This window comes from Nelumbo lutea, chromosome 6 (genome assembly GCF_056320005.1).
Source record: "Nelumbo lutea isolate HS-2025 chromosome 6, American lotus-T2T, whole genome shotgun sequence".
In the NCBI taxonomy this organism is placed as follows: domain Eukaryota; kingdom Viridiplantae; phylum Streptophyta; class Magnoliopsida; order Proteales; family Nelumbonaceae; genus Nelumbo; species Nelumbo lutea.
The window spans coordinates 37566047-37589107 of NC_142689.1; the positions used below are offsets into that span (position 1 = coordinate 37566047).

General features: G+C 38.6%; 1 protein-coding gene across 2 annotated transcripts in view; it reads left to right on the forward strand.

Moving 5' to 3' along the window:
* Window positions 1–8355: 8355 nt before the first annotated feature.
* LOC148848601 (DEAD-box ATP-dependent RNA helicase 8-like) overlaps window positions 8356–23061 on the forward strand; it is a 38636-nt gene continuing 23930 nt past the window's right edge. Inside the window, exons 1-4 of one of the 2 annotated variants that reach the window (XR_016100691.1) lie at window positions 8356–9114; window positions 12843–12903; window positions 13646–13880; window positions 14934–15172. Coding sequence is in view for 1 of the 2 variants with exons in the window: in XM_088949404.1 (XP_088805530.1) it covers window positions 8870–9114; window positions 12843–12903; window positions 13646–13880; window positions 14934–15172 (780 nt within the window). In the remaining variant the exon portion in view is untranslated. The remainder of the gene's footprint in view (window positions 9115–12842; window positions 12904–13645; window positions 13881–14933; window positions 15173–23061) is intronic. The other variant, XM_088949404.1, reaches the window with a different exon arrangement.

Here is a 23061-nt window from a genome sequence, read left to right on the forward strand (position 1 = left end):
TAGCGGCATCCTTGGCTTAAAGCCTTCTTCCAAGGCTCTCACCAAGATCTCTACCCACCATAATTTCTTTCCCATCTTTTTGTACCTTTCAGCCTTCTTCCATATACCTATACCTATAATAATAAAATTAAATAATAGTTTAACGCTGAGCCTTTCGTCATTGATTGACTTCTCTTTCCATATTTTACCCCTTGTAGAGGTTATTGTAGACGACTTATTGAGTCCCAACGCAAGTCAGGTAACAACTTTTTTGACTTATCAATTTTTTAATTTCTTTCTTCCCTACAACCTTCCTAATACACTTTGGATCCAATGCGTTGATTTTCTTTGAACCCACACATTTTTTAACATGTGCAAAGTTTTTAACATCCATCAAACCTTATCAAGTCCCATGGCACATTTAAATTACACCCAAGTGTACTAGAGGTTCCATTTATGGATCCAAGCATCATGCCTATGTAAAAATATCAGAATCTTATGTTTTTTGTTGAGGGAGTTTAATGCTCTCCATCTTTTCGTAAATGTTTGACTTTTTATTTCCTTAAACCACCCTTATGAATTTATTAATGCCCTTGTTATCTCTTTTCTTTTAATAGTCTAAATGCACCGGGATCCGATTCAGCAATTCGAATCCAAACCGATTATTGGATTTGAATTCGTATCTTAAGGTATTAATATTGGATTCAAATTAATCCACCTTTGCTTCAATTTTTTAAATAAAAAAATAAAAAGTTAATTACTTTTTAACTTTTCGAAATTTAATTGGATTTGAAAACCTACATTTTGAATTTGAATCTTAATGGATTTGGATTGGATTCAGATTTAATCCAATTCTGTTTTAATTTTTAAACACATGCAAAAAAAGTTAAATTACTTTTTAACTTTCCAAAAATCCAATTGAATTTGAAGACCTGTGAAAAACAAAGGGAGCTCCAAAACCCCACCCCTTTCCATTGAACCTTATGGTATTTATATGCATACGGCGGAGGGGTTCTTTGCTCCCCAAGACTTTCTAAAACAAAGTTTCCTAATCCAGAAAGGAAAGAGACTTTTTATATAGATCAGAGACTTCCTATACAGATTGGTACAGGTACAGATGACTTTCAAATCGGGACTCTCGCGAGTCTTCTTATCTTCGTCCAATACTCCCCCTCAAGGTGGTGCATGAGGATTGCGAATGCCCAACTTGGGAAGGAAGGAATCAAGCTGTTGTTGTCCGAGGGCTTTGGTAAAAATATCGGCAAGTTGTTCACTGGTATAGACATAGGCAGGTGTAATAGTGCCGGCTCGGAGCTCATTACAAATGAAATGACAATCAACTTCAATATGTTTGGTCCGCTCATGGAAAACAGGGTTCACGGCAATGTGCAAAGCAGCCTGATTATCACAAAACAGGCATATAGGTTGAGGATGAGAGATACCCAAAGATGATAGCAGACCTTTTAGCCACTTCAACTCACAACTAGTAGTAGCCATTGACCGGTATTCATCCTCGGCAGAGGAACGAGAGGCAGTATGTTGTTTCTTGGTTTTCCAAGAGATGGGGGAATGCCCGAACATGATAAAATACCTAGTAAGAGAGCGACAAGTGAGAGAGAAACTCGCCCAGTCAGAATCACAGTAGGCATATAATTGTAGATCACTATCAGAACGCAAAAATATTCCTTGATCAGGATGTCCTTTCAGATAACGAACCACACGTAAGGCCGCATCCCAATGATCAACTCGATGACTCTGCATAAATTGAGCTAGGACATGGATGCAATAACTGAGCTCCGACCATGTAATAGTTAAATAAATCAAACAGCCCACAAGACGTCGATACCGTAAAGAGTCATCCAAGAGCTTGCCGTCGACAAGGGCAAGTTTATGATTCTGAGTAATAGGAAGGTGAGAGCTCAAGTAAGTCGGATTGGTGGGGAGACAGACCTCGCGATACGTCGATCGAGCATGGAGCAGGTCGAGGAAAAGGGGGTGGACCCTCTGGCGGACGTGGCCGAGGTTCAGCAAAAACTCATGCTGCTTAGTCATCGGCAGGGCGTGAGGTGGCTGCTAATGCAGCCGTAACTGACAGAGACGGGACCGGACTAAACAGACTTAATGACGAGCAATGGCAGACTCTTGTAAATATGCTTGATGCTTACAAAACCAGGACTAATGAAAAACTCTCTGGTAAGACTTACTCCACTGAATGGATTGTTGACTCTGGGGCGTCACATCACATGATAGGGAATTTGAATGTGCTCATCAACACCTATGATGTTACACCTTGTCCTGTTAGGTTACCCAATGGTGCGCACACCGAGGCCGTGAAAGAAGGCACCATTGAACTTGTAAATAATTTTAAATTGTTGCACGTATTATATGTTCCAAAACTCAATTGTAATCTATTGTCAGTAGGTCGGTTACTTCGTGAAACAAATTATATTGTGACGTTTACTAATAAGTTGTGTGTGATACAGGACCACATCTCGAGGACTCTGATTGGTGCGGGTGAACAGCTTGATGGGCTCTATGTCTTCAAGGGTGTGGCATTGGAGATTAGTACACCCTTCTTATCAAACAGTTAGCTCACTTCTTAATCTCAGTAATAGTAAGAATAAGACCTGTGATGTTTGTTTGAAAGCAAAACAAACTAGAGATGTTTTTATTCAAAGCAACAATAAGGTGACTGATTGTTTTGCATTAATTCATTGTGACCTATGGGGTGCTTATAGAGTACCTGCATCTTGTGATGCAATATATTTTTCTGACAATTGTTGATGATTATTCTCGAGCGGTTTGGATTTATTTGCTGGATGAAAAAAGTGAAGTTGGTAGAGCATTCAAAAATTTCTGTTTCATGATTGAACGACAATTTAATAAGAAAGTTAAGGTGGTAAGAAGTAAAATGGAACATAGTTTAAATCCTTGAAGCCATATTTTGACGAGCAAGGAATTTTATTTCAAACTTCCTACATTAGGACACCTCAACAAAATCCGGACACCTTCAACCCTTCTTGGTGGTAAAACACCTTATGAGATGCTATTTGGACAAAGTCCTTCTTACAAACATCTCATAGTTTTTGGTTGCTTATGTTTCTCGCATACTAGGGACCGTGACAAGTTTGCCGCTAGGAGTACGAAATGTGTCTTTGTTGGGTACCCTTTCGGGAAAAAGGGGTGGAAATTGTATGACCTTGAGTCAGGTGATTACTTCATCTCACAAGTTGTGGTGTTTAGTGAGGTTGAGTTTCCCTTTGCCACTTCGGAACATCAACCCTCTGTAACCAGTCCTCCCGTAGCCAAAGAAAATATTGGGTTGCCTTGGGCCACTCCTCCTGACATGGTATCTAAGACACCTCATATAGAAGTCAAGGGGAGCGACACGATCGATGAAGAAGAACATCCGAACATGGGTAATGATGAGGAAGTAGGTTCCCTTGATGAAACAAGGAGCCATACAGATTACAGAGATAATGAAACTCCAGCTGCTCCTCAGCCCACCACGGAGGCATTAGGCCGCGGACATCAAGAAAAGCGGACCCCCAGCTATTTACAGGACTTTGTCACACACTCAGCTCGTCGCTTAGGCCCCTCCGCTGTTTCTCCTGCATCATCTCAGTCCTCAAGTACTCCTTCTCCCATAACTCATTATATGACGTATGATAATTTTTTTGTGAAACACAAACATTTCTTGGTAGTTGTTACTATAGGATGAGAACCTACTCGTTTCTCTGAGGCAATGGTTGATGCTCGGTGGCGCGAGGCTATGCGCCAAGAGATACAGGCTTTGGAAGACAATGGAACATGGACCTTGGAAGACCTCCCACTTGGAAAAAAGGCAATTGGGTGTAAATGGGTCTACAGAATCAAGTACAACTCTGATGGATCCATTGAAAGATTTAAAGCACGATTGGTAGTCCTGGGCAACACTCAAGTTGAAGGTCTTGATTACAATGATACCTTTGCCCCTATGGCTAAAATGGTCACAGTTTGAACATTCTTAGCAGTTGTTGCGGCCTAACATTAGGAATTGCATCAGATAGATGTCCACAATGCTTTTCTGCACGGTGATCTCCATGAGGAGGTTTATATGAAACCTCCTCCAGGTTTTTCGGCCTTCGAAACTATAAAGGTATGCAAACTCCGAAAACCATTGTATGGTCTGCGGCAAACCCCCTGAAACTGGTTTTCTAAGTTAGGTGCTGCCTTGAAAACTTTTGGGTTTGAACAGTCCTATTTCGATTATTCCTTATTTACATATCGCAAGGATGGGGTTGTCTTGCATGGTTTATGTTGATGACTTAATCGTTGGTGGGAATAACCTGGAGTTCATACGCAAATTTAAACATTATATGAACCTGTGTTTTCGCATGAAGGACTTGGGTGTTCTTAAATATTTTTTGGGCATGGAAGTGACTCGCGGATCATCGGGGATATTTCTTTGCCAAAGAAAATATGCACTTGATATTATTACAAAAGCTGGCTTATTGAGTTTAGGGACATATAATACGTGCAATAATTTAAAATTATTTCCAAGTTCAACGGTGCCTTCTTTCACGGCCTTGGTGTGCGCTGTAACATCATAGGTGTTGACAAGCACATTTAAATTCCCTGTCATGTGATGTGATGCCCTAGAGTCAACAATCCATTCAGTGGAGTAAGTCTTACTAGAGAGTTTTTCATTAGTCCTGATTTGTAAGCATCAAGCATGCTTACAAGAGTCTGCCATTGCTCATCATTAAGCCCGTTTAGTCAGGTCCCGTATTTCCTGAGCTGTTTCGAGAGGGATTTCATGTGTTGAGCAGCGAAGCAATTCTTTTATGGATTCAAGAAAGAGAGCGAGCGCAAGGGAGAGTTGCAGAGAATTGCATAGCCATGGCTTCGTCCATGTTGCAATCTTACTTGAATCTTATCCAGGTTGGCCTAACCTTCTCCGACGCTGACGATAGCCTTTCGAATCTAGGCACTGGTAACCAGTACATTTGTGAATTCAACTTTCGCGATTTCGATGTCTCTCGCGATGCGCACGCGCCGGATTTGATCGAACTGTTGAGGCAACATGGGATGGATTTTGAGAAGAACAAGGAGAAGGGAATCGATTCGAACTAATTCACCAAGTTGATGATGTTGTTAGGACTCATCTGCAATGATTCGGTAAGTTGGGTGATGTTTTACAGCGCATACGATTTTGGGTACCTGGTGAAGATCTTGACCAGCCGGAGCCTGCTAAAAGAGTTGGGGAGAGAAGACGATGCCGATATGGAAACTGGAGTGCAAAGTGTGGACTCTGCCGGCGCAAAGCGAATGCGGTGTTGCTCTCAGCAACTTCGTTACCGCTATTGATTTCCAGATTGTAGAACACAGATCTCTTGCTCCCGTTTGTTATGGCTCTGATACCATGTGAAAAACAAAGGAAGCTCCAAAACCCCATCCCTTTCCATTGAACCTTATAGTATTTATATACATACGGCAGAGGGGTTCCTTGCTCCCCAAGACTTTCTAAAACAAAGTTTCCTAATCTAGAAAGGAAAGAGACTTTCTATACAGATCAGAGACTTCCTATACAGATTGTACAGGTACAGATGACTTTCAAACCGGAACTCTCGCGAGTCTTCTTATCTTCATCCAATAAGACCTCATTTGAATTCAAATCCTAACATACTTGGATTGAATGTGGATCTAATCTGGTTCCACTCTAATTTTTCTTTTAATAAATACAAAAAATAAAAAGTTTTTCATATGATCAACCTTTTTTTTTTATTTCCTTAAAGTTCCCTTCTAAATTTGTTAATGCCCCACTTTGTTATCTCTTATCTCTTAATTCTTAAGGTAATAAATGGATTTGATGTGGATCAGGTCCAATAAAATCTAAATAGGTCCAATTATTGGATTAAAATTAAAATCCTAATCGATTTGGCTTGGCTACGTTTGGCTACATTTGTTTACGGTGTAAATCAGTATTGATGTAAAATTCTATTGCCCATTTGTTTTTGTTAGTGTTTGTTTGCAGTGTAAATCAATATCAATGTAAAACTCCACTTCCAATTTAGATTTATTGGTGTTTGGATGGAATTGAGTTTTACATCTTAGATCAATGTAAGTAGAGTTTTACATTGATAATCATGTTTTTCAAAGCACAATGGTTCATAGATTTTAAACCGTACTCCATCGATGGAGTTTTACCAAATTCAAATCCTAATGGACTCGGATTGGATTCATATTTAATTTCACTATGCTTCAACTTTTAAAATACAAAAATATTAAAAAGTTAATTACTTTTCAACTTTTTGAAATGTAATTGAATTTGAAGACTTCGAGTTTAATTTGAATTAGAATTCACCTAAATTTTGGACTTTAACAAGCTATGATTGATTATTGATTGAGTGCTTAATAATCAATCTACTTCCTAAATATGAGAATCTTTTCCGTGTTTTCTTTTAATGAAGAAAAAAATAATAATTTTGTTTAGTTTGCGTTTGGTTGTGGTGTACACCAAGGAGTTTTACATTGATTGAATGTTGAGAGTGTAAAAAGGGAATATCGAACCGATATTTACATTCACCGTGTTTGGCTGATCAATGTAAAATATAAGTTGGACTTTTACAAATGTTTGGAGAATACCCATCGATCTACGTCTCTACCCTAGTTTAAATAACGGTCGTTGGGTTTGTAGGATCTGTACAGAAGATACAATGGGAGAATACTTTGCATTATAAACTCTCATGTCTTCATACAACTTGCAATAATTAAATTTGCAGATATCAGATCAAAACCCCACCTCGGAATTTCACTGAGAAGCTGACTGGCATCGTCAATGCGACCATAGGCAACATAGCTTGCTATCAAAGAGGATACAATGATGGATAGGATTGGAATCCAGATTTAATAACGTTAGTGTGGATACAACTTCTACTTTTGAAATTCAATGATATCTTATAGGATTCAAGAATAGAGAGAAGTGTTTGGGTGACCTTGCAGAGAACTGTTTTGTAGTCCATAAGGGCCTTTTATGGGGAACCCTTTTCAATGGAGGCTCAAATGATAGAACCATAGTGAGATGGTTGATGTTTGTGCTGTGAGGCATTTTGTCAAATAGTTACGAACTGATTGAGGGTTCCAAAACCATCCAAGTGACAATGGTGACACTATTACAATTTTTTTAAGAACATATTTGCAGTTTAAGTTGAGGGAATATACAATACCTTGCATCGAATCGCTTTATAGCGTGTTCAACAGTTAGAGACTGAAAAGAAACAATGGTGGAAACTTTGATCCTCCGATAGAGCGCTGAGAAATTGTAATTAAAGTTTCGGGTTGGAGACATACACTAAAACTCAACCATCAAAAAGCAAATGGGTTGTTGAATGGCAGAAACTTTGATCACGTCTTCCATTACCCTATTCAGCGGCATTTCCTCCATCTCCCATTTTGGGTCCTATGCAGTAATGATCAAGCTGCTTCAAGTTTTAGAGGCAAGTATAAATATGCCATTTGTTGGCTTTATGATTTGAATTTGAAGGCACACCACCTTAGACCAAGACCTCGACATATGGTAGACTCTTATCAGTGGCTAGCTTTAATGGGAGAAGCACCGAGGAATTTGTGCTTGGGTAATTCCTAGAGACTCCATCAGGCCGGAAAAGCAGGGATGAAACGACGAAGCAACAACACTGGCAAAGCAGCTTCAACGACGAGGTTCAATGCACCATGGAGAAACAGCAACACCGGTGAAGGAGGGATGAAATAGAGCAGGAGGGAGATAGAGAAGAGAGAGATTATTACGAGTGGGAGTACTTTCACTTTTATGGGAGAAGCAAAGGGGTTTTACATTGATTTTTTCAATGTATTTTTTACATTGATTATCGGTATAAAAACCTCTCAAAATGGAATTTTACGTCGATCTTCGTTGTTCTTTTACATTCTATCCGAACATCCGCAAAATCGAACCGAAGTATAATACTACACCGGTCCGACATTCACACCGCAACCAAACGCAGCCTTTAATTTTTTTTTTCACATGACAAATTGGTCAAATTTAGAATGCATACGACATTTATATGTTTTTAACGCTATATGCACGTGCGCCCTTTCGCTACCGCTACCGAAAAAAAAGATGCATATCTAAGCTGTCACGATTTCAAATCTCACAATTGATGTTTTAAGTTTTTAAGCATTTACTGACCCGAGCAGGTCATTGAAACCGGTTGGATCGTCAAAACCCGATCGGTTTTTAACGGTTTTACCGTTTTTTTCAGAAATTTGAAACCTGGTGTTTAAAAAACCGGAATGACTTGCGGTTCCCGGATCTAACGGTCCGACCATCAGGTCCAGACCGGGTCTAGAAACATTAGCATTGGGCATTGGCAGAGAGGCATCGGAAATTCGAACAAGGGGTTATTGCCAATTCGAGAACTCCCATAGATGCCCTACAACAAATAGAAAATCCTTTCTTCCCAAAAAACGGTCATGAAACCAAAAATCCTCTCAACCGCTACGCGCCGCTCTGCAACTAGGGCACGAAAGGATCAGCGACCTTACACCTAAAAGCGTTTGTTTCTCTGTTATTTTCCCTTTGTGATCTGTTTTTTCCTTCTGTTTGCATCAGATCTTTTGACTTCTTCTCTCGTTTACCTTTGTTTTTTAGTAACTCTTTGAGGTTAGGGGCGGAAAAAGCCATGGTCAGTCGGAAAAATGGCGTTACTTTTCCATGATTTTTCCCTAATTAGAACTTATTGAACTCAAATCCACCTGGGGTATTTGACACATTAGACATAGTCTCGTCGATTGTAGTTTCAGTGCCGTTTTTTTATTCTTTTGGCATCTCCATTGTCATTTCAGTTGTATTGAAATTGAACAATCTCATTGAGTCTGTTAAACCCGTCTAATGAATACGCGAGGTAGGTATCCACCCGGGATCGGTAACGGTCGCGGTGGAAACGTTAACGCAAACCCTAATTTTCAAGCCAGAAACCCTCAACAACAGTATGTGCAGAGGAGTACCGTGCAAAACCCGCAGCAGTTTCAGCAGCAGCAGCAGCAACAGCAGTGGTTGAGAAGGAATCCCATGGGGACTGAATCTGGTTCTAACGAAGTTGAAAAAACAGTACAGTCGGAAGCTGTTGATTCGAGGTACGAGTTTTCCTCTTTTTCTTACTCTATTTTTCCTGCTTTTTACAAATTTTAAGTTTCTTTTCTGTTCAGTATCAATTCCTTCGTGAAATTCCATCAGTTTCGTATGGAAAGAGAAGGGAAGGCCAGTTTTGCATGAAACAGGATTGGGCTTATGGTTACCTCATCTAGACTTTATTGGTTAAAGTGCTTTAATAGTTTCCCTATGTTAGTAAGGGGCTGCATACTTTTACTTCCAAATTTTGCTCCTCCCATGCAAACAAAACAAATTTAAAATTGAATGTTTGAAACAAAAGTAAACCAGAATTTGCACTCAGCCCATTTGCACTTCCACATATTTGTATTTTGCACCCGTACAAATTTAATTGTCATCATAAATCATTTTACTTCCAATTTTTCTTTTCCCAAACAAGGTAAACAAATTTAGACTTGAAAGAAAAGTAAATCAGAATTTGTACTTTCTTATATTTGCCTTTTGAACCAGTGCAAATGTAATTTGCATTGCTAACAAATGGAGCCTATGCAATTATCTGGTCACACTGAATACACAAGTAAAACAGTATATACATAAGGCAAGGCAGTGTTTATAAAAACGAAAAAGAATTTCTGATTCTAATGTATGTACGTATGGTGAAGTTCCAGGCCACATTACGGGGCTAACAATTTAGAACCTTTTCTTTTTTCAAAACAATTTAGAACTATTTAGATTTGAATGATGAAGAAATGAGGCTGTACTCGGTTCTGTTCAAATATATGTTTGACATAGAAAATGGTCGATATTCTTTGTTGGTTTCTTTCATGGAATCTAATGTCTGACTCTTTTAAACATAGATCACCTCTTTAGTCTTTACAGAGGTTCACATCACTCCAAGAAGGGTAGTGATTGAAATAAGGGAGAACAAGAAGGAAATTTAAGCCATGATAGTGTAGTTTATTGAAAGATAATTAAGAATTGCGTTGCAATAAGTAATTTAAACCATGAATATGAAGCAAAGGAATTGCATTTTATGGTCCTTGGAAATTTCCATCAAGAAAATTGAAAAAAAAGCTCGACTGTCACTTAGTAGAGAGAAATTGTATTTTGATGACAAAAAGATGTAGAGTTTTCAGGCACAATTCTGGTGACATATTAGAGATTCTGGTAGCTCCATTATGATCCTTCTGTCACATGTTCTGTGAGTTTTTTCATCCCTCATGAGTGATGATACTTCATGTCTGCTTCCTTAAAACTTTGATCAGATCAATTTGGTATTATATCAAGGAGTTGGACCTTCTTTCTTTTTTTGAAGAATAAGGTAAGGTATTTGATTAATATTTAAAATCAATACAAGGGAAATCCCTGTACAATGAAAACAGACCCAATACACCTGAAGTTAACAACAACTATATATTTCTTACAAAAAGAAATCTTGATAAAAAATAGAACTTGTGTGTCTATTTCTAATTCTGAATAGAGAGTGATTTTCCAACCATGAAAACACCATTCCCAAAATCTTATACCTCTTCTTTTGTTCTCTGACACTGTTAAAAAATTCTGCTATTCTTTCACACCACACTACCCAGAAAACTGCTGTGGGAAGGATGCTCCAAGCAACTTTTCCAGCTTTGCTTAACCCTCTTACGTACCAATCTCCTTGGAATGCATGGCATACTTTGTACATAAATCATTCTTTTGGTCAATTCCAATGTTCTTGTTGGTTACATAAACCAGTTTCAGTTAAAACCTTGTTGGTTAGTAACACTGATGCTTTCATTCTAGAATCTGATGGTTGTGGGTGAGGCCACATGTAGCTATTTTTCTTTGATTTCAGATTCATTTATGCTTCCTCTATACTTGTAGGCATGGAATGCAGCATCCTTGAAATCTATAAAGGTTTCTCATGCAACTTCCCATGTTAAGGGTTCTGAAACATCTGTGGAAGAATTTTAAATATTACGTAATTTGGGTGGAACGTTGATGGTGTTTTGAATTTCCTAATCAGTTGAGAACTTTAGATTATAAACACATTAGAATTTGGTCAAGTTGAACAAATTTAGGTTGAATTTTTGCACTTCCATCACAAGACCAAGATAGCCTAAAAAATGCCTAAACCTTTTTCTCTTTGTATTTTCTAGAGATTCCTGGAAAGTTTAGTGCACTTCTTTGAATTGAAAATTGTATGTATTTTTCTTATATTCTTTTGCTATGAGGGAAACACTACTTACAAAAGGAATACATGTTCATTATATATCAACATATGTAGAAGAGTTTAGCATGTCTTTACTACTTTTTATTTAATAATGCCTCATCATCATCTAAGCCTTGTCCCTACCATATGGGGTTGGTTACATGAATCTTGTTTCACCATTTCATTTTGTTTGGTGCCATATCCATTTTTAAGTTGTCATCCCTTAAATCATTTCTTAATACTCCAATACCTAATTAACCCTTATCCACGGGTTGAAGTGAAAAGATTTTATTTAACAATTCCAAATTTACGAATCTATGAGATATTGGAAAAGATGAAGTGAATCCACTGGACACATGTCAGAATGTTGGAATGTGATTTTGGCAGGTAAATTACCAAAAATAACTAGCTATTGTAACTTGAATATTTTCTTTCTTTATTTTTCATGTCAAATAACTGAAGTTCACTTTGGTTGTAAAAAATGGGCCGATGATGTGGATGCCGGCAGCAGCAATTTAGTGCAGCAGCAGCAGTGATCCGGTGTTCTCATCCTATCCAATGCGGCCGCAACAGTTCTTATCCATTCGGCAGATTAGATTAGATTATCTTGTTATTCTTATCTTATCTTATTAGATTAGTAGATTAGATTATCTTATCTTAATAGATTAGGATTAAGAGAGACTTATTTTATCTTATCAGTCTTATCTTATCAAGATACAGTAGTTATCAAGATAGAGTAGAAGGGGGGGTCTCCCTAAGCAGCAAGGAGTCTCCCTAAGATTAGGACTCTTGTAATCTCCTATTTAAGGAGACACCCTTATTGAATGAAGATATCGAATATTCAGTTAAAGAAGTGAGTTAGGAGAGTTGGTGATCTCTTGAACAAATCACCAAGGTGCCAAGATAGGTTCATCAAGAGCAGGAAGGAACAAGGGAAAACAGGAGGTTTTCCCCGTAGACCGACCCGTGACGAGATCCTATTCTTGGGTCCATAACACCGAGGCTCATATGAAACTTTGCAAAAACAATAGAGCTAACAAACATGACCTCTTGAACAGAATATAATAAAGATCTGTAACCAGATAATGGAAGTCCAAGCCCCTTATAAAAGCTGTCTTTTTTCCAGCTGAAGCATTGGTGTCCCATCATCTGGGACCTTTGGGGCATCTAGGTGGTCATTCCTTGATCCCTTGGCCTGCACATTAACTCTGCATATTGTGCCACACCCTATAAGAACCAGTGCTAGCATCTGAAACTATTTAAGATTGGCAAACTTTTTCACTTTGCAGTTTCACCTAGCAAACAGAAGCATTCTATATAATTATGGAGAAATTGTTACTTATCAAATAAATTGTTGGAGAAATTGTTTTTATGTCCTTCATCCAAAAAAAAAGTTGTTCTTATGTCCAAGTGCTAGATGTGGATAAGCCACCCTTAACTTTTGAAATCCATTCTGGACTTCAGTTTTGATTGCAGTTAGTGCATCTAAGTCTTATATTTATTTTTGTTTCCTTTGCCCAAGGATTGAAACTTTTTCTTTTGCATTCTTTTTAATCTTAGTTCTCAAGATTGGAAGGCGCGACTGAAGATACCTCCAACTGATACACGTTACAAGACAGAGGTATGAAATTTAAATGATTATGAAACTTAAATGAAATGTGAATCTCCTTCTTGATGTATCCATGTTAACTGCTCCAAAAACCTTTTTGACTGGGATGAGAAAGTCTCCTAGTTCCCTACTTTACTTAGTGGGGATCTGGATGTTCTTCTCTGGTGTGTCTCCTCTAACAAGGGACGATGCATATCAGCTCTGGTCCAACCTAGTAGTGAGTTGTTGACCTGGATGATCATCACTTGGGCTCATTTGGATACCAACAATCTAGGCCCCCCCCTCCCCCAAATTGCAAGCTTGTGTAAATGAATTATCCTTGTGGTTCACCTGAACCATGAAGAAATGGAAGGGTACATCAGTCACAAACTTGAGTGCAGTCCCAGTATTGTTATTGCTTTTGGTGCTGGAGGTTGTTTTATCTTTTTATGTCATAGTTATTGTTGCTATTGCTGTTATTATTTGTTTATTGCTATATCTGTTTTCCCTTGCTGAAATGTGTTATTTATGCTGTCACTGTTGGAGGTGGATTTATCTTCTTATTATCATTCTTATTGTTGGTATTGTTGTTTTTATTTTCTACTGCTACAACTATTTCTCCTGAAATAAATTTACAAGGAAAAGTACATTAGGCCTTTTTAGTTGGTCAAACTATGATGATGGGAACTTAGTTTTACAGATTAATTGATGTTATTATTTCATAGTATGTACTTATTTCTGTATGTATCCTAATTTGATTTTCTTGTATTTCCAGGATGTTACAGCTACTAAAGGAAATGAATTTGAGGACTATTTTCTGAAGCGTGAGCTCCTAATGGGAATCTATGAGAAGGGGTTTGAAAGACCTTCTCCTATCCAGGAAGAAAGTATTCCTATTGCTTTAACAGGAAGTGATATTCTTGCTAGGGCTAAAAATGGAACTGGGAAAACAGCTGCATTCTGCGTTCCTGCATTGGAAAAAATTGATCAGGACAACAATGTTATTCAAGGTGCTTACCTTTGCACTTAGTTGCATTCTTTTAAAGAAAAAACTGAGCTAGTTAATTATCAAAAAAAAAAAAACTGAGCTAGTTGTGCAGGTTTTTCCTGATAGTCTTCTGACAAGAATCTTTTCTAGTTAGAGACTTGGAGTAATTTGGAATGCTTTCTTCTATCCTGGAAGAAAGTATATTAATCAGTAATCATTTAAACTAGAAATGGTATTTGCACTAGAGCTAAACTGGAAAATTTTATTCTGTTTCCTGGCATCCAGAAAAAAAAGCAACCAAGGTAACAAGTGTACACACGGCTATGAAATATTAGGCTGATTCATTCATAGAAATGGCAAGGGCACAATGGAACATGCTGTCAAACATTGAATTTTTGTTAAAATTTGAAGTATCTGACATGATATGGCACCTAGTGAGGTTCAATAATAAGTAAGAAAGGTTGAGCTTGTTCTATAGTTTTGGTGCCCGTTTGGGAGGGCTGAAGTATTGGCTTCTGGCTGCTTGTGTGTGGGGTCCACACAGACAGCCTATAAGCTATATTTGGTGAAAAATCCGGAGAGCCAAATTAGCTGTTGATTGGCCAGTTGAAGAGCTTTCTTCTTTAGCCTCTTTGAATAGCTTATTCGTGGTGCGTTGGCAAGATTATCTGACTTCTCTGATTACCAAGGCAGTTAAGCCAGTTGTCAAAAAACATAGCTTATGTTATTTATGCACCTGAGCCAAAGCAGCTGAGTCAAAGCTTATTTTCAGCTCAGCCCTCCCAAACAGGCCCTTGGTGATCAAAGAAGTGCTTATTTTGGCTGTTATGGATATGAGGCTGTTCCTGGGTGAGCATTTTCTTGCTTTTACCTATATGAGCAGGCAGGAGTCAGTAAGCTCTTTCCTTCCATAATTGGATTTTTCTAATGAACCAAATGGAGCCTAGGTTTCCATGAGTTCTTAAATTTTGTTATAGTTATGTTGTTTAGCTAAGTGTAAAGCATCTATTTGTGATATGCAAATTTAATTGCATCAGTATTTCTCATGTGGTGTTACTTTGTTACATTGATGCAGTTGTTATATTGGTCCCAACACGAGAATTGGCTCTTCAGACATCACAAGTCTGTAAGGAGCTTGGGAAGCATTTGAAGATCCAAGTCATGGTCACCACTGGAGGAACTAGCTTAAAGGATGATATTATGCGTTTGTATCAACCTGTCCATTTGCTTGTTGGGACTCCTGGCAGGATACTTGATCTTGCAAAAAAGGGTATTTGCATCTTGAAATATTGCTCAATGCTTGTTATGGATGAGGTATAAATATTCAAAACAAATACTTGATTTGTGTTTGCTAACAAAATTAGGTTTTCTGTACTCATGCTAATTTTATATGTTGTCTATACCTCTATTGTTTATGATGTTCTGTTTTTTCTTTTTATTAATGATAGTTGATGGGTTAGTCATTAGTGTGCAAGAAACTTTGTGGTGAAATAGTGCCATTATATAGTCTTTTACTGATGTTGATCATCTCAATTCAACTCATTAGAACCTTGCTCTAAGTATTTGGGGTTGGCTACACCAGGGGTATAATGGGAATTACAAAAAATGTTTAAAATGTTAAATTAGCTGCCAATCCCCACGACCTTCTAATTGATGACATGGATTAAGCGGTGAAAGAAATGATCTTCACCACTTAACCTATTTCTACCGCTAGATATCAAGTAATTAATTGACCCATTTGGTGGGTTTGTATAATTGGTGTGTTTTCACTGCTGGAGTTATTTGGTGTGCCATATCATGATGTCTCCACAACACCACCCTTTCTTTTCTTCTTTTCCTATGACCCCTATACTTTCTGATTTTTTTTTCTTTCATCTTTTCCTTTTTTTAGTCAATATTTTTCATGTTTTATGTTGATTTCCCATGTTTTAATATGGAGTTTATGCTTTTTGAATGAAGATTATAGATTATTACTAGTGAAAGATGGTTTCTGGTGAAGGGGAAAAAAGGGGGAGTGGAGGGAATAGATGAAAAACAGGGGTGAGAATGATAAACCTGAGGAAATAAAATCACAAGGTGATCTTTAGAGATGATCTAATGGGTTAGTAAATGGACAGGAATTGCAGACGGGAGGATCCTGTGGTTGACATGGCAGTTAAAATGGGGCTAAAGGTGGATAAGGCCAAGGAGATGGACCCTTCACCTAAGAGAGGCAATGATAAATGGGGGTAAAAGAAGGAAGAATCTGAATGAAGTTGAGAAACTCTTAAACGATGTTGATGGGGATAAGGAATTTAGTGCGGGAGGGGGGGGGGAGAAAGGGAGGTTTGTAGTTAGTTAAAGGCTAGGTGACTTTATTAGCCTTGACCATGAAGATTATTAGCTGGAATGTGAGGGGTCTAGGGAGTGCTACAAAGAGGAGAGCAATAAAGGAAGTGTTGGGAAAAGAAAAACCTGGCCTAGTGCTGATCCAAGAGTCTAAAATTCAGGAAATAAAATCACAAGGTGATTTTTAGAGATGATCTAATGGGTTAGTAAATGGACAGGAATTGCAGACGGGAGGATCCTGTGGTTGACATGGCAGTTAAAATGGGGCTAAAGGTGGATAAGGCCAAGGAGATGGACCCTTCACCTAAGAGAGGCAATGATAAATGGGGGTAAAAGAAGGAAGAATCTGAATGAAGTTGAGAAACTCTTAAACGATGTTGATGGGGATAAGGAATTTAGTGCGGGAGGGGGGGGGGAGAAAGGGAGGTTTGTAGTTAGTTAAAGGCTAGGTGACTTTATTAGCCTTGACCATGAAGATTATTAGCTGGAATGTGAGGGGTCTAGGGAGTGCTACAAAGAGGAGAGCAATAAAGGAAGTGTTGGGAAAAGAAAAACCTGGCCTAGTGCTGATCCAAGAGTCTAAAATTCAGGAGGTTGATAATAAATGGATTAAGGAATTCGGGGAGAAAGGAACATAAGATGGAGCTTTGCCCCTTCTTGGGGAGCCTTGGGGGACATAATCACCGTCCGGAAGGAGGAGCCTTGGGGGACATAATCACCGCCCGGAAGGAGGAAACAATGCAGCGTACTGAGGAATTGGTGGGCAAATTCTCAGTCTCAGTAAAACTGAGGAATGTACACGATTGGTTTGAATGGGTACTTGCAAATGTTTATGGGCTAAACTCATATAGAGAGATAAATTTGTTATGGGAGGAATTGGCAAATATTAGAGGGCTATGGGGGGGGGCCTGGTGCTTAGGGGGAGGTTTTAACATAAGCAGATATTTGGAAGAAACAAATTTGGGGGGGGGGGTAGAGGAAGGGTCACTATGAGTACGAGGAAATTCTACGAGTTCATAGAGGATTTTGAACCGAAGGACTTTCCTCTCGGGCATTCTAGGTTTACTTGGTCAAACCTTCGGGCTAATCAAATCTGCTCTAAGCTTGATAGATTTTTAGTTTCTCTACATTGGGAAGAACATTGCCTAGAGTTACATCGGATCATTAGCCAATTTGCATGTTTCAGAAGAGATTTGATGGAGGCCCGTCCCCTTTTAGGTTTGAAAACATGTGGCTTACCCATCCGGAGTTCAAAGTCAAAGTTAAGGAGTGGTGGGATATTCTGGTTCAACCACCTATTTGGGAAGGCTAAAAGTTCTTAAAAAAATTGTAATTTATCAAAGAACGAATAAAAGAGTGGAACAAATTGACCTTTGGGAGACTAGAGGAAAAGAAAACAAGTCTGATTTCTTAGATTGAGGAGATTGATAAAAAGATGGAGGGTCCCCTATCAGATAGTGACAGAGATTTGTGGTGGTCTATGAAGAAGGAACTAGAGGTTACTCTTCTCAGAGAGGAAATTTGTTGGAAATATAAGTCTAGGTAGAAATGGATCAAGGAAGGTGATGGTAATACAAGATTTTTTTTTCATGCCATTGCAAATGGCAGAAGAAGAAAGAGCCTAGTTACTTCCTTGAGCTTGGGGGAGACTGAAATTACTGATCACATTGAGATAGCCAAGGCCGTTGCAGATCCTTTAGGTCAATCTTTCGTAGACCACTTAATAAGAGTTGGTCAATTGAAGGTCTTGATTGGGAGACTTTGGGAAATGACAAGTATAGATCTTGGAGAAAAAATTTGAAGAGGAGGAAATTAAGGAAGCACTTTTTTCAATGGACAGATTTAAAGATCCAGGACCGATGGCTTTACAGTGGCTTTCTACCAGGATTGTTGGGAGATAATCAGAGTTGATTTAGTCAGAGCCTTCAGGGAATTTCATAGGAGGGAAAAAATTAGCTCGGGAATGAACTCAACTTTTATAGCTTTGGTTCCCAAGAAAGTTGGTGCTGCCCACCCCAAGGATTATCATCCTATCATCCTGGTTACGAGCATATATAAGATAATTGCTAAGGTTTTGTCCCTTAAAATAGAGAAGGTTTTTCCCTCATTAATTTCTCAGTTTCAAGGGGCTTTTGTTCAAGATGGGCAAATTGTAGATCAGTTCTTAATTGCCATTGAGTGTGTCTCGGCCCATAAGAGACTAAGGAAGAAAGGAGTTGTGGTGAAACTTGATGGATAAAGCTTATGATCTTGTGGGCTGGGAGATAATTAAGATCATGAGAAGTTGTAGGTTTGGAGAGCTTTGGTGCAATTGGATCAAAGGGTGTTTGTAGTCTACTCATTACTCAGTTCCTGTCAATTGTTAGTGGTGGATTTCTTTGAAGGAATTAGAGGCCTCAGACTCATTAAGGGCTGGTTAGTTGGAGGGGATAGAATTTACGTAACTCACCTATAATTTGCAGATGATGTTTTAATTTTCTATGAGGGGGACAATAGGTCTGGAGTGGAAAACTTGAAGCTGGTAGTGAATCTCTTTACGATGGTCTCCAGCTTGAGGATTAATTGGAATAAAAGTGTTTTAGTTGGAGTTAATGTGCATGAAGATATGTTGGGGGACATGGCAAGTTTTTTAGACTATTAGAAAGGCAATTGGCCAATCAAGTACCTAGGTTTCTGCTGGCTGGAAGAGGAATTATATATTGTTAGGTGGAAGGATAACTCTGATCAAGTCTACTTTAGTGAACCTTCATGTCTATTTTATGTCGGTTTTTAGGATGCCCTAGGATATTGTGAGAAATTGGAAAAGATCATACTCGGGGAAGGAAAGAATGATCACTTGATTAGGTGAGAATAGGTGTTGAATTTGAAGGTAGAAGGAGGGTTGGGGATTGGGAATATTAGATTGAAAAATTGGGCTTTATTGAGTAAGTGGCTTTGGAGGTTCCTGAGGGAGAGTGATAGATAGACTTTGGCACAAAGTGATAGCAAGCATTCATGGGATGTCAAACAATGGATGGGATGCTTGTCTCCATAAAGCTTCCTTGGCTTCTCTCTGGAAAGCATCCATGATTGTCTTCTTGTCTTCCTCAAATCACATCAGGTATGACTTGGTCTTGGGTCAAAAGATTAGGTTTCGAGAGGACATCTGGGTTGGGGAAACCCCCTTATTGGATGTCTTCCCTTCTCTTTATGCTATTTCCAGCTTTAAAGGCAGGCTGGTGGCTGACTTCCTTTGCTCCTCTCCCTCTCCTTTTGGTCTAAATTGGAACTTGGGTTTCATTAGGAACCTAAGAGAGTCTGAAGTTCCCATTGTTTATGCTTTTCTCTCCTAGCTGAATTTTGTGGTTCTTGGGGATGGGGGTGTGGGTTTGGACCCTTAACTTGGCTGGGGCTTTCACTTGCAAATCCTTCTTCAATTCCCTTGGTGCTTCCTCTCCCTCCCCTTCCCCCTCCTTCCCATTGAAGGAAATCTGGTGTCCTCTCATTCCCCCTAGAGTGAGTGCCTTTTGTTGGGAAGTGTTTCATGGTCGCATTAATACTTGTGATAAGCTTCAAACAAAAAGGCCAAACTGGTGCTTGTTCCCCAATTGGTGCAACTTGTGCAAGGTTAATGGCATGGCTGCTTTTCATCTTTTAATCTTCTGTCCATTTGTTGGCTGGGAGTGGTTTGCCTAATTTTTTGGTTGCAGGTGGCTCTCTTTTGTTAGCTTGGAAGGGCTGTTTTCCCCTTTTGTTTGTAGGTGCGCTACTAAAAGAGGTAGATTGCTATGAAAATGTATAGGGGCAACAGTTGTTTGGACACTTTGGGAGGAAAGAAACTCTAGAATTTTTGGGGAAAAGGAAAGAACTAAGGAAGCATTGGTTGAGGCCATAACCCTTCGAGTGGCTCATTGGGTTAAGACCTTGAGCTTGTTCTTAGATTTTTTCAGAGCTTGGGGGATTATACTTGCCTCATCTTCTAGAAGACAAGTTGAAACAGTGGTCTGGTCTTGTCCACCTTGTGGCTGGTTGAAATTGAACTTTGATGGGAGCAGTGTGGGCAATCCAGGCCTTGCAGGAATTGGGAGAGCTATCAGGGATGAGGAAAGCAACATCCGTGCCTTATTCTCGGGTCCAGCTGGGCATAGTGATGTGCCATCTACAGAATTTGTAGCTGCTTATTTGGGCTTGAGAAAGCTAAGGAATTAGGCCTGGAAAAGGCTAATTATTGAATTTGTTTCTGTAACAGTTGTTGACTGTTTAAGGAAAGGGGAAGGAGTCTCTTGGCACCTAAGGAATGGCCTTAGGCAATTCAAAAGGCTTTCTAGGAATATGCTGATTTAAATTAATTGGGCTAGAAGATTGGCCAACAGTTTGGCTGATAAAGGGGTACAAAGGCAGTCTATGTTTTGGGCCTTTATGTAATATTTGGGGGTTTGGACATCTGGTGTCCTCTTTGTTTCCTTTGCAACTTCTGGTTGTACTGCTTTTTTTATTTCTAATGGAATCGATTTCTGAGTTATATCATGTTTTTTATTTAAAAAATCTGTTGCCTTGGTGACTAGGTGACATGGTTTATTGTATTCTAATTTTTCTTTCCATCTTTATTGAGTTGATGTCGTGGAGGCCGGAGCAACAAGGAATTTGTACCTTCTACTTGTAGAGGTGTTGCTAGTCATGAGTACCATCCTTAGATAGGATATGCATTACGAATTCCCAGTGCGTCAGTCTATGTTAGATACGGTCTCCACAACACAGATAAATCACATACATACATGTCTTGCATTTGTCCTGACACAACATCTAAAAAGAATTTTCTTGTCTAGTTTATGATATGCAAAAATTTCAATTCATTAGGTTAAAGTTGCGTGCAAATTGTAAAATATAAAAATTTGACAAATTTAATGCAATCATTATTAATTATTTTATTTGTTTAATGTTCTTTGTGTTGATTTATTTTCTAAATGTAATTTTCTTTCGTATTTTATCAATTATTGTATTATTTTGTAATATACAATTGTACCATGACACCTGAAGTGAAAATTAGTTATTGAGTCCCCTTATGTAATTTTAAGTATTAATCAATCTTTGATTTCCATGTTATTCAAAAGTACACCATTAGTTTTTTCTGTTTTTCCAAAGGAATGAGGAAAAAAAGGACTTGGACTCTTAATCCCTTAAAGGAAGCCTCAATGTTGTAAAAAAATCATCTATTTATTTCTAGTAATTTGCCACTTGCCACACACTAGTGTTGGACAGTTATGCCCTTAGCTCCAATCAGATTGATGTATCTTTTGACATTTATTGTAAATGAATAAAGTACATAATTGATTCATGTCATTGTGGTGTGTTTCTATGTTTTTACCCATAAACTGGACACTTATAAGACTCTTGTTAGTTTAGAATCTTCACAGCCGTTGGATAGATCTAAGGTCTATCCTGCCAAGGCCGACATTGATGTGCCACCAAATTGGTTGGGGTGACTTGTCTCAGATGCCAGAGTGAGACCTGAGGTACATGCAATGTGGGTTTTCTTGAAACCCTGAACCGGACCAATTTTCATTATTGCCTTGGACTTTGGTGACAGATGGGCAAAACTGGAAAGTTACATCTGATCCCTAGACTCGATTATGTTACTACACTAGGTGTTGGATTGGACTGTCTATGATATGTCAATCAGTGAGATCCTTAGAGGGGGTCAAAACCTGGGTATGTTGGGATAGTCTGAGAATTCACCCGAGTGGGTGATCATAGTGACTGAATCAACCCCTTTGTCGAACAAAGTGAATGAACGGTTAAAGCATCTCTGATGGAAACCTAAACTGCCGGTAGTTGATTTCAAACGTTGAGATTTGTTTTTGCAAAATATATTTATATAGAGATACACATATATATTATGATTTTAAAATGTTTGCAAAATGTTTTAATTCCCGGGATCCATGTGAGTAGAGAGTGCAGCATTGCACCTTGTAGTCGAGGGAGAGGTCCTCTCTTATTGGGCAGTGTTTGATCATTAAGGGTTGAGAAGTTAAGTGTAAGACTATTGAGGGCAATACCTGATGGGCTAATCTTGCATTTGCCCACAGTTCTTGGGTTTTCATAAGGTGGTTGGATCCAAAAACTATTTAGTGTAAATGTTGGGCTCATTAAGAGCCCATGGTCCACCTCAATTTTGTACTGATTTGTCATTTGAGGGTTTTACTGGGATCTAGCCCATTAAGGCAAACAGGAAGCCTCAGAAAAAGATTAGCAAGCCTAAAAAGCAAAAGGACACGACATCGAATGCCTGTCACTTTTGCAAGCAGACCGACCACTGGAAGAGGAATTGTCCTCAATACGTGGAGACTAAGAAACAATGTATGTTCGATTCTTTCATCATAGAGACCAATTTGTTGGTCACTTTTGCCTCTTGGTGTATTGACTCCGAGGCTTTTACTCATGCGTATAACTCACTACACGGGTTCAAGATAAGCAGAAGACTGAGTGTTGGAGAAGTAATTCTTTACTTGGGGACTTCTGCAACTGTTGCAGCTATAACCATAGGAATTGTAGAATTAGTTTTCAGAGAAGGGATTATTGTATTAAAAGATTGTTTTTTCGTATCTAATTTAAGAAGAAATTTGATTTCTGTCTCAAAGTTGTGCATTGATGGTTATTTTATTTTGTTCAGTAATGTGATTACTATTAAACGGAATAACAAATTCCTTGCATATGGGGAACTTGAGAATGGTTTCTATGTTCTCCATCCTTCTTTGGAAACAAATATAACTGAAACAACCTCGGTAATAAATCCCAAGAAAAGAATCCATGATACAGTTAGTCCCACGTGCCTGTGGCATTACCGACTTGGCCACATTAACATAAATCGTATAACGAGGTTAGTAAAGGATGATCCT